At 50.3% G+C, this 14691-nt stretch overlaps 1 protein-coding gene across 1 annotated transcript in view; it reads right to left on the bottom strand.

The window, feature by feature from the left end:
• Nucleotides 1–1045: 1045 nt before the first annotated feature.
• LOC144121990 (uncharacterized) overlaps nt 1046–14691 on the bottom strand; it is a 29909-nt gene continuing 16263 nt past the window's right edge. Inside the window, exon 2 of the mRNA XM_077655471.1 lies at nt 1046–1799. Within this exon, the coding sequence (XP_077511597.1) occupies nt 1223–1696 (474 nt within the window). The 5' untranslated portion in view covers nt 1697–1799 and the 3' untranslated portion in view covers nt 1046–1222. The remainder of the gene's footprint in view (nt 1800–14691) is intronic.

Genomic DNA, 14691 nt, shown 5'->3' with positions numbered 1-14691 from the left:
ATTGTAAATAAGTTTCTTCAAAGTGCCAGTAAACCAGTTTATTATCGTTTTCCCAAACTTCAAGTTCCATCTTTCCACAGCCCGAGGGCTCGGACACGCTCCCCAACGGAGCCCGGGTTCGAGGCAGCCCCTGCGTCCACAACACCTTTCACTGGGCCTTCCTACTCATCATGCAGGCCCTGTTTAAACACCGCCAGTGATGAACGCTTTGCACAGACGCAGACAGCCCTCTTGTCGAAACGCTGGTAAGCACCCCGAGGCTTTACATTCCCTTGTTCACTTTGTATGTGTGTTAAGAAACCATCAGCCTGCTCTCTCTCTACCTTGCACCCCTAGGTTACTAAAGGGCGAATATAAAGGGCGATTAGTGAATCGCGTTGTTCTCGGATAGTTGGTTCGATTCCGTCTGTGCAGGCCGCTTCAGCTGGTGACACGAATGGCGTAGAGAGGCGGAGAATGCTGCTATCCAGTCCGGCTTTCTACGAAGTTAGTGTCGCGTCGTTCAAGGCTGCCGAAACGGCTGCGACCAGGAATAAGTAGTGAAGATAACCACTGAACTAAAAGGAGTATGATTGAAACACATGAATCTGCTTGTAGACGCAACCTTCCAAGCACCATAGTCTTTGGAGTCAATGACTCGGAAGGCATCTGAACAAGCGACGCGATCTACCAGTCAAGTTAAGACAGGGCAACGAAACGGCAGTATATTTCCTGTCGACCGTATATCGCTAGTAAATTACCTTTACTTTTTTGCGGTGAAATTGAAACCATGAAATAACCCTGCATTTGTGCCAGAAAACTCGTCAAAAGTTGCGCCGTCTGCGCCAATCACTGCGCTGAATGGATGATGCTACGCGTTGGTGTTGTCAAAGCTGCACCTACAGCATCCCGAGATTCGTGTGGTGTGTGTTGCAATGGATCAAAAAGCGCAAAGTGGCGAATGTTTGTGGATAAATGAATGGTTTTAGACCTGAGCTGACTTGCGAAGCGCTCAGACGCAAATAAGCAAGGGGCCCGAGTTACGTTTTGTAAACATCGCCTTGCTGCTGTATTTATTGCTGTCGTATATTTTCCAGGTTAGTATCCTAGTAAATATCTCTGCGCTCACTGAACAGCGTTCCTGGCTACGAACCCGCTCGGCCGAAGAGAGCGCCCCCGACGCGTCGCAGAGGCAGGGCCGAGCGGAGCGGCTGCTGCGGCGTCGAGCTAGGAGCAGGTGGATCTACCAGGCGCCATCGCCAGGGATGTCTGTCCCCTGTGCTCCGTCGATGGGTAAGTCTGGCTCTAGGAACAAGAAGCGGCTCGAATTGCTGGCCTCAGCTGACGCGTTTGTTGTGGTGGTGACTTCCTTTCCTCCTGAGAAGATGACGAGAGCGATGATGAGGATGGACAGCCCGGTGATGGCCGAGGCGATGCCCATCAGGGCCAGAGCCCTGCGGCCACCGGCGGCGTCGGAGCCACTCGCCAGGGCCGCGTCGCTGCCCATCGCCGCGCCCGCCTCGGCGGCGCCGCCTTCCCCGCCACCCGCATCGGCCTGCTTGCCCTCCTCCTTGGCGCCGGCTTCCTGGTTCTCCTCGCTCGACTCCTTCTTGTCGTCGCCACCGGCGTTCTGGCCCCCGGATTCGCCCTCTTCGCCGGCGTTCTCGTCACCTTCCTCGTTGCTGCCGCCGCCCTCTTTGTTCTCCTCCTCGGACATGGCTGCGCTTCGCTCCGCGGTGGCTTCCTCTTCTTCGGTGCGAGCTGGCGCGAGTCGACGGCGGCACGTTCCTCGCGCCCAGAAACGAAAAGAGGAGGAGGTCCTTTAAGAATTTTTAATAATGGTTGTTGTTGTAGTTGTTGCCTTGGTGACATGGCACATACAACGGGGTATTGGCCAGGGTTCAGTTGGGAGACCCCATATGATAGGGTAAACTGGTGTCAAGCTAATGATTGTGCCTTGGGTGAAATTTCAGAAAAGGAAGAAACAAAATATCGGTAGAGAATATCTGATAATTAAATAATTAAATATATGAAAATATCCAAACGCTCTTTTAAATGCGGAAATTTTGGGAACAATTAGCAAGGGGATCTGTCGGTAGCTGTTATATAATTGTGGAGGTATTCGCAAACTTGATGCTATGCAAGACCCCTGGCGTTCGCGCCGAAACAGAGGAGGAGGCGAACCGACAAAGTGAGACCGAACTTTGTAATGGGAATTTCTAGGTGTGTTCTCCTCTGATGTGCACACCTCCGGCAAGAGAGTAGGAAATGCTCCAATGTCTCTACTTCACCGCAAGCCGCACAAAGTTTTGTGGGACTGAACCCGCATCTACATAAGTACAGTTTTAGACGGGAAATCCTGCAGCGCATGAGTGTCATCGCTACCTCACACTGCCGGGTTTTACACGCACGAGCCTTCCATGGGTACATGAGATGTTGGTAGTCAACAGTAGCGAGTAAGAGATCGTTGCATCTGGCGGTTATAAATTGAAAACGCTGAAATGGAATCATACGGAAAAGAACAATATTAGAGACGCTACAGTCAACAGGTGAATTTAAAGCTGATTTTGACAAAAAGTCTCCTGCTTCATTTTGTGAAATACCGCAGTGGCCTGGAATCCAAACGAAGGGCATCTCTTTCACCCATCCAGGAATAAAAAAAAAATGTAGTGAGCGTCTCAAAAAAGCGTTTCGTGTACACTCCAGCGCCAACAAAACAGAGATACAATCTGAGAGGAATAAGCATAGCATGCTTGTGTTCTTGAGTGAGCCCTCAGTCCAGGGCTCCATGTGCCGCCGCGATCAAGCACGCCCGCTAGAGCAGCGCTGCTGCTGGTCTCGCGTGTTCGAGCTGGTCGGAGCGGTCTCAAGAAGAAGGGCCTCGCTGGCCGCTGCTATCCTCTCGGCATGCTCCATAAGCCAGGCGCTGGTCGGCCGATTCCGTGCTTCACAGGACATCTTCCCAAGAGGAACCCGGGTTCGAACCCGACCGCGGCGGCGCGTTTTTATGGAGGAAAAACGCTAAGACGCCCGTGTGCACCTCTTTCTTTGTTGTTTCACTCCCTCCTTTATCCCTTCCCTTACGGCGTAGTTCAGGTGTCCAACGATATATGAGACAGATAATGCGCCATTTCCTTTCCCCCAAAAACCAATTCATATTATTATCCCAAGAGGAAGAGGTGGGGAAGGTTATGGGTGGGACGCCGCCGGTGGTGTTGTGCCGGCCCAAACGGAAATGTGCATTTAGGTCGGTGTATTTGCCAGCTCGGGCATGTGTCCGGGTAGAGGGTGCGGAGTGAGTGGGAAAACGTTTATTGAAGAGAGAGAGAGATAAAGCACTTTATTTGAACCCGTCAGCGAGTATGGGTGATCGGGTGAGACGCAGCTTCCCCTTTCACCGTCTGCCTTCCCCCTAGACGTCAGCCGGAATCAGTTGACTTCCGGCGGCGGCCTGGACTTGGCCGATTACTTGTTTCTGGACTTGTTCTTCCTGGCTATGGAGGGAGGATTTCCATGACTCTTTGTTTCCATGTAGACCATTTAGCGCTGGGCAAGCCCACAGCATGTGAGTCAGGGTCGCTATGTCTTCAGAATAGTGGCTGGAGAGCATGTGGATGGGCGCTCAATCCTTGGCTCCGGAGACTCCTGCCGACCTTCTGGCGATGGGTAAGAGCTTCCAGGTCGTCGAGGTGTGCACTGGTCTGCTTCACATCCCACACCTCCAGGGCCGCCTTACCCGGCATAGAGGGTGGGGATTTTTGGGGACATGCCCACGTGATATCTGTTAGGTTTGGGGTGTGTTAGGGATGGAAAGAACAAGTGTTTATGAGATAGGTTAGGAGACATGCGAGTCTGAAACTGACGCCATGCCACACCTTCGGCATTGGTCAGAAATATTCCGTGATGGTATTAGTGTAAACAGCCGCGCGGGTGCCCTCGGTTCCTGCTTCATCCTCCGTTTCTGTCGACTTCCACATTTGATCTCCCGCTGCCAACTCATCAACAATCATCGCAAGTAGGACTCCGACAGGACGGCCCCATGCACCCGGAGCATGTCCTTGCACCCTGGAAAGACGCGGCTTCGGGTGCGCGCGGGACAAAATCATTTTTAGTGCTTGTAAGAGACACGGGCTTGGTGGACATTCTTTGACAATCTTGTGTGTGTGTGTGTGTGTGTGTGTGTGTGTGTGTGTGTGTGTGTGTGTGTGTGTGTGTGTGTGTGTGTGGTGTGTGTGTGTGTGTGTGTGTGTGTGTGTGTGCGTGTGCGTGCGCGCGTGCGTGCGTGCGTGCGTGCGTGCGTGCGTGCGTGCGTGTGTGTGTGTGTGTGTGTGTGTGTGTGTGTGTGTGTGTGTGTGTGTGTGTGTGTGTGTGTGTGTGTGTGTGTGTGTGTGTGTGTGTGTGTGTGTGTGTGTGTGTGTGTGTGTGTGTGTGTGTGTGTGTGTGTGTGTTGTTAGTGCATGAGGGTGCTTGATTTCACCATTCACTCTTTCTTTTTCTCTTCCTCTTTTTTTCACCATCCTCATCTCTAATCTTCTCTTCTTTCACCCTCACCTGTAGTTGCATTCCAGGCCGACAACCAGGCAGACCTCTCCTGTTCCATTAAAGTCCGCCTCCTCCTCGACTGCGGCCGGAAAGCTGCTGCTCGGGCGAGCGCGTAGAAACGGTAGGCTGCCTCCACATTACTGGTATCTACTCCGATGAGGAACAAAAAAGTCTGAGACTAAAGACAGCAACCCGACGAAATAAAACTAGCCCCTAATTTCCATGAGTTCTGACTCTCATAGAAGGTGAATTATCGTTAGCTGGACGATCGCGGGGCATACAAGGTAGATGGAGAGAAGTAGCCTATATATGAGTTCATACGTATATTATATATACTCCTCTTATAGGGTCAAAATATGGCGGCTTATGGAGTGGAGCCAGCGCCTTCTTCGAAGCGTGCGGAGAACTAAATACTGACGTCAAATTAATTGATGACGTGACATCATAGCCACGTGATCTTTCGGGAGAAATAAGTCCTCGAACGTCTCGAGATTCAGTTTGACACACGAGACAGACGAATAAAGAAGACACAACAGTGCAGACTACCGGTGCTATTCTTAGTTGCCCGAGTTCGTCGTGTCTTTTTTCGTCTCTGCCTCGTGTGTCGAGCTCAACCATCAGGCCCAGCTCGCTGTCTTTATGGGAACAGTGAGCTTGCAGTCACAGGAAACGTTCAAGCAAGCACTTGCACCTAGAGATTACTCAGGAAAATATCACTAAAACAACTGAGCTTATTACAGACTGCCCTATGCACAAAACACAAATACGAAAAGCATATGACATACAGCACTCTATTCGCTTATCTGCGATAACAAGAGGGCGGTAGCACATCATCATAATTATCCTAACTAGACTCACTGCAGGGCAAAAGCCTCTCCCATGTATCTGCAATTAACCCTGTCCTTTGCCAGCTGCGGCCATCATATCCCCGAAAACTTCTTATTCTCATCCGCCCACCTAACTTTCTGCCGCCCTCTGCTACGATTGCCTTCTCTTGGAATCTGCTCCCTTACCCTTAAGGACCAGCGGTTATCATGTCTCCGCATTACATGCCCTGTCCAAGCCCATTTCTTCCTCTTGATTTCGACAAGGATGTCATTAACTCGCATTTGTTCCCTCACCAACTCTGCCCGCTTCCGGTCTCTTAACGTTACACCTATCATTTTTCTTGAAATGGCTCGCTGCGTTTCCCTTAAATTAAGCTGAACCCTTTGCGGTAGCCTTCATGTTCCTGCTCCATAGGTGAGTACCGGTAAGATTATGCTGTTGTACACTTTCCTCTTGAGGGAAATTGGTAAACTGCCACTCGTGGTCTCCGAGAACCTGCCATATGCGCTCCACCCCATCCTTATCCTTCTAGTTATCTCCCTGTCGTGATTTAGGAAGGTGAAAGCAAAGAGGAAATAATTATAATGCACTAAACGTGGACGAGAAATGGAAAGGTATCGATGTGCAAATCAAAAGCGGTAAATACTGATCGTTGCGTCACCCAGAAGAAAAGAGAAAAAGTTATCTCGTCTTAACCGGTCTCAAGTTTCGCGCAGCGGTGCCAACTCGCGGTAGATTTTGTTTTATGCTACGTTTGGGTAATGTACTTGGCTGATTCGGTCAAAATTAATCGAACGTCGGCAGCGCACGCGGTGACAGCGGAGCCAAAAATGACGGTGTCGCATGGATGGATGAACGATAGGAGCATGCCCTTTGAAACGGGGTGGTTGGAGTTGCCGCCATGCTCGTTTTTTAAAATGTTTTAATGATGTTAACGGTGTAATAAATCGGGCTATCTCAGATTCATTTACATAAAAATTGTTATTTCTGGACCATAGGTCATCAGGGAGAGTGCATGTGCATGCATCAACATCCGGATGGATACCGCCACACTCTACCATAAGATGTTCAATTGTTCCAACAGATTTACCGCGCTCTGCACATGTGCAGTCTTCTTGGTTAATTTTTTTTTGGTAGCTTCGCGTTCTAAGACACCTTAATCTATAGCTTCAAAGAGGAGCGCGCTTCCTCTTGAGTTATCATAGAACAGCTGCACTGGCAGCGCCATCTCTCGGCCCTGAAACGTTGGGGAGCGCTCTTGGTTTCCGATCTCGCGTGCTCGTCCGCTTTTGTCGTTCTGTCGTCAACAATAGCTGGAGACGAAGGCCAGCTGTTGCGAAGCCGTCCTTTTTTGGTCCGCCATCGTTGCATGCAATACGGCCTGTCAATAATTCTCACCTATTCGAAGCAAGTACCCAACCCAAGCGCGGCACAGAAAAAAAACCTACCACCAAATTTCACACCTATGAGACATTTGAGCCATAAAAAGCGAGCGGTTTGGCCGAGACAATTTTCTCTCATTTTTTCTCCTCAGCGGTGCAACACTACATATTGTAAATCGGGCTGTCGCTGTGGTATTTGCGAAATGCTACAGCTATACGTGGTACGATAGGCGCCGAAAATTCTGACCAAGGCCCACTTACACTTCCTATCGACAAAGCCAACCCCCTCCGTCCACGTTTGTGACGAAACATACCCCCGCGCCACTTAGCAGTCTTTTAAAAAAAAACACGGTGTCACAATGTTGACTGATGGGTGACGTGCTGCTCCGGTTCGTGGTCGCCTGCACACAGCGTCCCCTGCATTGCACTGCACACGGCGTTGCTCTTTTTTGCTCTGTTAACCAAGTGTTTCAGCTTAGTTTTCATGTACTTGCGTTTCTGCAACGTACACGTATATGTGTCTGTTATATGTATTCGTTATCTCGACTAGTTGGTTTGGCCTTTTCCGAGCCACTACATTTGTGCAGTGCTCGCTGGCTCACCCTCTTTACAGTGGGCGCAAGTATACAGAGCCAGGTCGAGTCCCCTGTACATGCGGCCTGTAGGGCCCTGCTGTTGTGATAGTCGTGCTGTAGAGCATAGTGAAACTCGCGCTTCGCTCAGTGACCCACATGTTTTAGACGCGAGTGCGTGGCCCTGAAGACCTGCACTACAAAAACACCTTCATCCTTCCACAACAAATATGACGCGTGCGGAGGCCAATAGCCCAAGTTTCTATTGAAACTGCCTTGTAGAAATCACGACTAAGAGGAACGTGATGAAATCGGTTGAGTGCGGCACTCTAATTATACGCCAATAAATGGACCGCGCAAAAATGATATGGAAGCGTTTCGCTTCAGTTAATGTTCAGATCTTAGATTATAAGATCATATCAAGTGTAGATTAGAATGGGATCGGGCTACCTTTGTGGGCAACACTGAAGAATACATTGCAATTCCGTATGACGTGAACGTCAGGTCAAATTGAGGCAGACGGCGGTAATTAACCGCTTGCCTCATGAATCTTTATTTTCAGTCTAATAAAAAAAGTTAATTTTATTTGGAACAAGAAGACCCATATTGGTCCTCAAGTTCTAAATAAAACTACGCGTTTGCGGCTTTTCAACACAAAATTTTCGCGGATCATATATGATGCACGATGCAGTTAGGGGTACTCTTTGCGATCATGTAGGCCTTTTCACAATTGAGCTTTTGGGCACTGCCATTGTTCCACTGGGCTTTGTCAGCAGCGTTCTGATTGGCGGATTTCACAGAGGCATCTAGTACGCATGCATGCGTGGCATAGTCCAGCGCGCACGCGCGCTCAATCAAGCTGCGAGCAATGAAAAGGTCTATAGAACTGCATTCAAATGGCCATGACCTAACTAGCATAACAATACTAAACGACAGAATGAAATTTTTTGACAGAAAAAACATCTACTTTTTATATTTCAGGTACCGTAGCCTCCAAAGATGCACGAGTATAACACTTGCGGTGCCTGTACCCCTCTTGTATTTGCTGCAATGCGCTCTCAAGGCAACACCATTATTTAAGCTGATGCAGTGTCTTGAAGCAGAGTATACCATTGCTCGTCCATGCGGAAAAGGTAATAATAGTGAGTATTGAAGGACACCGCACCGCTCGTTCGTTTCATTGGGGCAAAAGAGTAACTGGTATACACTTGTCTAAGGAGCCTTCAAACGCCGGAAGCGCCACCCACGTGGCCACGCTGTTTGTTGCCTTTACGAGTGCTCTTTCTGTAGACTTTAACAGCGCAAGTTGCTTTCTTTCATCTGGCATACCTGTCCCGCAAGATCTCGAAATAGGCTGACACAGATGGCATGCTCCCTTGCCGCACCCTGCTTTTCCTGCACGTATTTGACATTCTCTTTGTCTTCGACCGTCTCTGCCATTGTTATGCAACACCCATACACGTTGCGTCGGTGTTTTTCAGACAAATAAATTTCCGTTTAGATCCCTTTCAACACTTAATTTTACTCATGTTATCGCCTATTTTTGGCCTTTATCACCTGCTACTTTAGATGCGGCTTCATTAGTGCTCTCGCTGTTCTTTCATGCATCAACGACTAGTTTACCGTAACATGCGTACCAGTTTTTAGTGTTTCAGGAACGCATTTAGCCTCGGCGCGGCGGCTGAACAAATGTTAAGTACATTGCGCCAAAATACGTGTGCTTTCGAGAAGCTTGCAGGCAAAAGCAGCCCCTCGAGTGCACGTAACGAGTCGAAATAGACGAAACTTGTTGGGCCACAGCGCTGAGGGTAACAGGTTTTCGAAATTTAAAAAAATGACATTGATATTACTTACGGCGGCCTAGACGCCTATCAAGAGATAAGGAGACCAACAGTAATAGTTAAAGAGTTAAATGCACAGTTTTAGTTAACCAGCCTACTAGTTAACACGTTTTAGCTGAATTCTGATGCGCTCCGCCGGTGAGAATGCTAAGCCGGAAAAAAAACGCTGTTCTAAATTATAGAAGCCTATTAAAAAAAATACGGAGCACCTTAAGTAAACCATCCAGCGTAGAAAGAAGCAATGCGTTCCTAACGTTTGGATGCATACATACATGCATACATACCAAGGGTGACAAATGATCACAGTACTGGAAACGTATACAACGAACTTTAAGTGGGCGGAAGTACTCAAACTTTACGTAAAACAAGTGACGTGGATAAACCAACCAGGTCGGCCGAAAAAGAACCCTCACGTGGCCTTTCCGTACGGAGACGAAAGGGCAGAACCAATAGTTAGTTTTAGTACAGCGAGCTTTGTGTGATTCCGTGTTTAGCCGGGTAGCGGGCCCAGAGTGTGCATGCGCCGAGCGCTAACGGGGAAATTGCGTCAACGTCCGCACGCAATTTTCAGAAGTTAGCGTCGCGGCAGTTGCGGCTTTTGCGCACTAGCGTGGAAACCTGGCGGCGTCCTTCCAAGCGAGAGCTGCCTGGTTTAGCTGAATAAGTAGTCCTTGCTGTTCCCGTCGGCCCGTCTGCCGGTAACGACTGGTGTAGTTGCCTTTGGCTATGGCTTACGTTGTTTGGAAAACAAATATTAAGCTGCAATTCAGCCAAGTGTTTGTGGTAAGCTATGAATTCTGGCGCGCTCAAGCCTAACGGAGCCTCCCGCTGCGTTGCAACAGTGTGCGACTGCTGGGAGCGCAACATTAATAGGTTTCGATCTTTGTTGCAATGTTTTCGTATTCCAATAATTTAAAATATTATTAAATATGGATTAACATTTCGAGCATTTCATGCGATGAAATGAAAAATATTCTTGCACCAGCGGCGCGTCCTTGGATTTCCCTAACTAGACGGTGCCACAGTGTTTGCATTTCTTGTTTTAACAACTTTTTGGTCGTCGAGGCATTTCTGGCCGAAATAAGCGTTACTGCGTCCGTAGGCTAGCTGCAAAAACTCCGATTTGTGTTCTTTTGGAGAATTAGAGGCTGCGCCGAGAATTTTGAGAGCGCCTTCCACCTTCATGCAATGCAAATGACGTTTAACGTTATCGGAACGCTATAATAAAACTTTGAGTGTGGATAAGTGTCTTACGGCACGCGAACTTAATTTCCCTTAGGTCCGTTTACGCGCCAACGTTATACTAAAACGCTCTAATGGCAGAAACATTAGAGTGGGCACTTAAGCTCCGCCCTGATGGTATGATGCTATAGTGTTAATGAGTTAATTCCACATATGCGTTAATTCCCACATATGCGAAACAAGTCATTCTATAATCCACATTCATAGATCCCCTTGTGTCCTCATACTCCTCCTGGCGCAGTGGTGCAGTGGTTAAGCGATGCGCCACTGCCCTGCGATGGCAGTGTGACATTCCTTGTGTGCTACGAGGTACATTCCTTGTGTGTGCTACGAGGTACATTCCTTGTGTGTGCTACGAGGTTCCACGTTCGACGGCGCGGCGTAGACGGAGACCCAGATGACAGGCATCATCAATTACCCAGCAATGCTCGTTGAGAGTGACAACGAGAACGGAGGGGATTAAGCCCAACCGGACCCAACCGGACCCGCCGCCGCCGCCGCGGGGAAACAGGCTTTATCCTCCCCAATTGGCGTGGCGGTTCCAGGAGCGGCCCTCCCGGGCACATTCCAGGACAAGGGAACTGTCAGCGATCCAGAGCGCGCCTTACCTTGAGGAGCGAGTGTCAGTTGATGGATGAAGAATGGAGGCCGGTGACCCGCGGGAACTGTCAGCGGGCCAGAGCGCGCCGTACCACAGCCGACGCTATGCGCTACCGCGAAGACAACATTCTTTCCCTCGGACTCAACACGTGAGGGGGGCGAGACAATAAGTGCGGTGGTATGTTAGTGCGTCCAAGTGAAAGCCCTAGCCCCCCCTCCTTCCCCTCCGGCGTGGGCGTCCTCACCCTAGGGGGTGTGGAGAAGAGGATATAAAAATCGAGAAGCAGTACGGAAGAGGGGACGCTCAGGACGACATCGTTCGCCAAGAGGGCCTTCAGCGCCGAAGCCCGACGGCGTGCAGCTTCTGCCAGCAACCGCTCGAGCCCAACTCCGGAGCCACTCCATCGCCCCCATGAAGTCGTCGGCAAGTAAGCTCGGACGCCCCAGCCTCTGATGTATAATCTTAATCATGTGTAATTATTGAATATACCTGTTTGTTTAAACTGAGCCATACGGTGTCTCTTTGCCTCTCCGTCCCGTGTGGACCTGCGCATTATGGGGGTCATCACACTGGTGTCAGAAGTGGGGTTTCAAAAGCAAATGTCCTCTGAATGCTGTGACATTCATGACTTCAAAATTGTAATCAAAAGGGAATCACGGGACTGATTGTGGGACTTTTACCCCCATTTGAGAGGCTTGAGGCACTGGAGGGCTTGAAAAAAAAAATGTCTGTATCTGAGGGAGCTCCCACTCCACAGCCGTCGCTCGGAGCAAGCATGCTGGCATTAGGAAGCGTCATTCCGACGTTTACGGGAAATAAGACAGGGGTTCCAATCTGCGATTTCTTTTCCATGCTAGAAGAGATTGGGAAAATGGGGGGATGGTCCGATGCTCAAATGCTGGGAATGGCGAGGTGTAAGATGGCAGGAGCTGCTCATGATTTTGCATGGCGAGACGAAAAAGTAAAATCCACAAAATCATTTGCGGAATTTAAGAAGCTCGCGTTTGAGCATTTCGACACTGAACCACGTCACGTGCGGGTACAGAGGTTCCGTGACGCCGGACAGATGGTAGGGGAGGACGTGCGAACATTTGCGTCGCGGCTTCAGCGCCTAGCACGCGATACGTTAAGCAGGGAGGAGGAAGGAGACCAGCTAAGGAAGAAATACGCGGAGGATCTACTTAAAGAGGAAATGACCGCTTTGTTCGTGGCTGGTCTGCAAGACCCCGTGCGCCGGTTCGTGCTCTCGCGCAAGCCGAGCAATTTCGACCAAGCCGTGGCGGCCGCATTGGATGAGGAACGAAATGAGGCGCTAACGACAGCCGCAGCGAGAGTACGCGTCATAGAGAGAGCGGTGCTCAACCCTGAGGTTGCTCTCTTGACAGAGCGGTTAGATCGCTTAGAAAAGCTGCTATCTCAGCAGGTAGAACGCCAGGTTGAAGCGCGCGCTCAACAGCGCCCATTCGCTGGAAACCGGAGACCGCCACAAAGCTACAAGCGCGGTATGCGAGAGTTTGAAGAAATCGTATGCTTCGCTTGCCAGGGTCGCGGACACATCGCCAGGTTCTGCCAAAACGTGCGCCGTGGGGAACCACAAAGAGAAGCAGGCGAGACACGCCCTAAGCAAGCCTACAGCGGGGCTCCAGATACCGAGACAAAAAACTAGATAGTCCTCCCCAGCCTGAGGAGCGTGGGGAGGGAGCAGTGGATGATGAGGTGGTGGTAGTTTGTGTGGCCGACGAGGCATGCCCTGTTGTGCGTTGCAAGTTAAATGGTTGTTGCATGGAATTGTTGATAGATACGGGGTCAAAGGTGACATTGCTTAAGGAGAGCAGTTTTAACACGCTTCGAAGGAAGGGGGACCGCGAGGTGTTGGAAGCGTCTGGTGGTATGGCAACCAAATTTGTAGGCATAACGGGGGATCCTCTTGGCATAAGTGGACTCTACCGGTTACACTTTTCTCTCGGCGGAATTGCATTGGAGCACCCCTGCTACGTATGCTCGGACACGGTGTCTCTGCCAAACGGAGTGTCAGGTATATTAGGGCAGGATTTTTTGAGAAAAGGGAAGGTAGTAGTCTCATTCTCTGAGGAAGAGGTTAATGCGGGCGGATCAAAAGTTCCGTTTTTGAACAGGAGAGGGGCTGAGATTCGCGTTACCGATATTGACACCCGTCAAACAGTGGGATCATTGGAGAAGGTATATTCGCGGGTTGCCGTCAGGCTGATCGATGAGGCGGTCGTCCTTCCTTGGTCGGAGCACATTTTGTACGCGTTTGTGCCTTCAGATGTAGAGAGCGGCGCCGTGGGAGTGCTTGAGCCGGTCGACTCTCTCAGCAATGGCCTGAAGGCAGCCGCGTGCCTCGTGACAGTTAATGACGCCCACAGAGTGCCCCTACGGGTGGTTAACTGTAGCCAGCAGCCACTGAGCCTTCCCAAGAACAAAACATTGGCTTTCTTCACCTCTGCGATAGAGAAACGTGAGCCCACCGATACGGTACTCGCAACTGTAGAGCATGCTAGTCCTTCGGCTGCTCCAAAGGTGTCGTTCGATCTTTCTCACGTAAAATCCAGGGAGAGGGAGGCTCTGGCTGGTTTGCTGAACGACTACTCGGAGGTATTCGCCGCGTCCAACCTGGATTTGGGCTGCTGTGGCGTTATAAAGCACAGGATAGAAACCGGCACTTCATCGCCCGTTTACCAGCGTGCGTACAGGATTCCTTACTCCCAACGTGAGGAGATAGAGCGGCAGGTGCAGGACCTGATTGATCGCGGCATTGTCGAACACTCAAAGTCACCCTGGGGAGCACCAGCACTATTGGTGGAAAAGCCAGATGGCTCGTATCGATTGGTAGTGGACTACCGCAAACTAAATGCCGTAACTCGCATCGATCCATACCCCATCCCCAATATACAGGAGACGCTTTCTCAGCTGGGCTCTGCCAGGTACTTCACGGTAGTGGACATGGCGGCGGGATTCTGGCAGATAGCAATAGATCCGGCAGATGCCGAGAAAACGGCATTCAACACGCCCTCAGGGCACTATGAATGGAAAAGAATGCCGATGGGTCTGGCCAACAGCCCTGCTGTCTGGCAGAGAACCGCTGATGTTATCCTGGCAGGTCTTCTGGGGAGGCTGTGCTTCGTGTATATGGATGACATTATCATATACAGTGACAGTTTTGAGAACCATTTGCGCGATATTGAGTAGGTTTTGGTGCGACTAAGAGGAGCGGGTCTCAAGCTGAAGCCCTCTAAGTGCCAATTCCTCAAAAACGAGGTGAAATACCTCGGGCACGTCGTTTCAGCTGACGGCGTGCGACCGGACCCTGAGAAACTAAGGTGTGTCTCAGATTTTCCATCCCCGACTAGCGTCCGCCAGGTCCGGCAGTTTCTCGGCCTGATCGGTTACTACCGAAGGCACATAGAGGAGTTCGCCAAGCTCGCTAAGCCGCTCACCGCCTTAACAGCCAAAAATGTCGCCTTTCGCTGGGACGAAAACGCGGAGAATGCTTTTGGGGCCCTGAAAAGGAAGCTAATGAGTGCACCGCTGTTGCGCCACCCGGATTTTAATTTGCCCTTCGTTATGGCCACAGATGCGTCAAAGTTCGCAGTTGGTGCCGTGCTATCTCAGGTTATCGAGGGCAAAGAACATCCCGTTGCTTTTGCTAGCCGACAGCTGAGCCCCACAGAGCAAAAGTACGC

The sequence above is a fragment of the Amblyomma americanum genome, chromosome 2 (assembly GCF_052857255.1).
Source record: "Amblyomma americanum isolate KBUSLIRL-KWMA chromosome 2, ASM5285725v1, whole genome shotgun sequence".
NCBI classification, from domain to species: Eukaryota; Metazoa; Arthropoda; class Arachnida; order Ixodida; family Ixodidae; genus Amblyomma; species Amblyomma americanum.
This window is presented reverse-complemented; position numbering and strand designations above follow the sequence as displayed.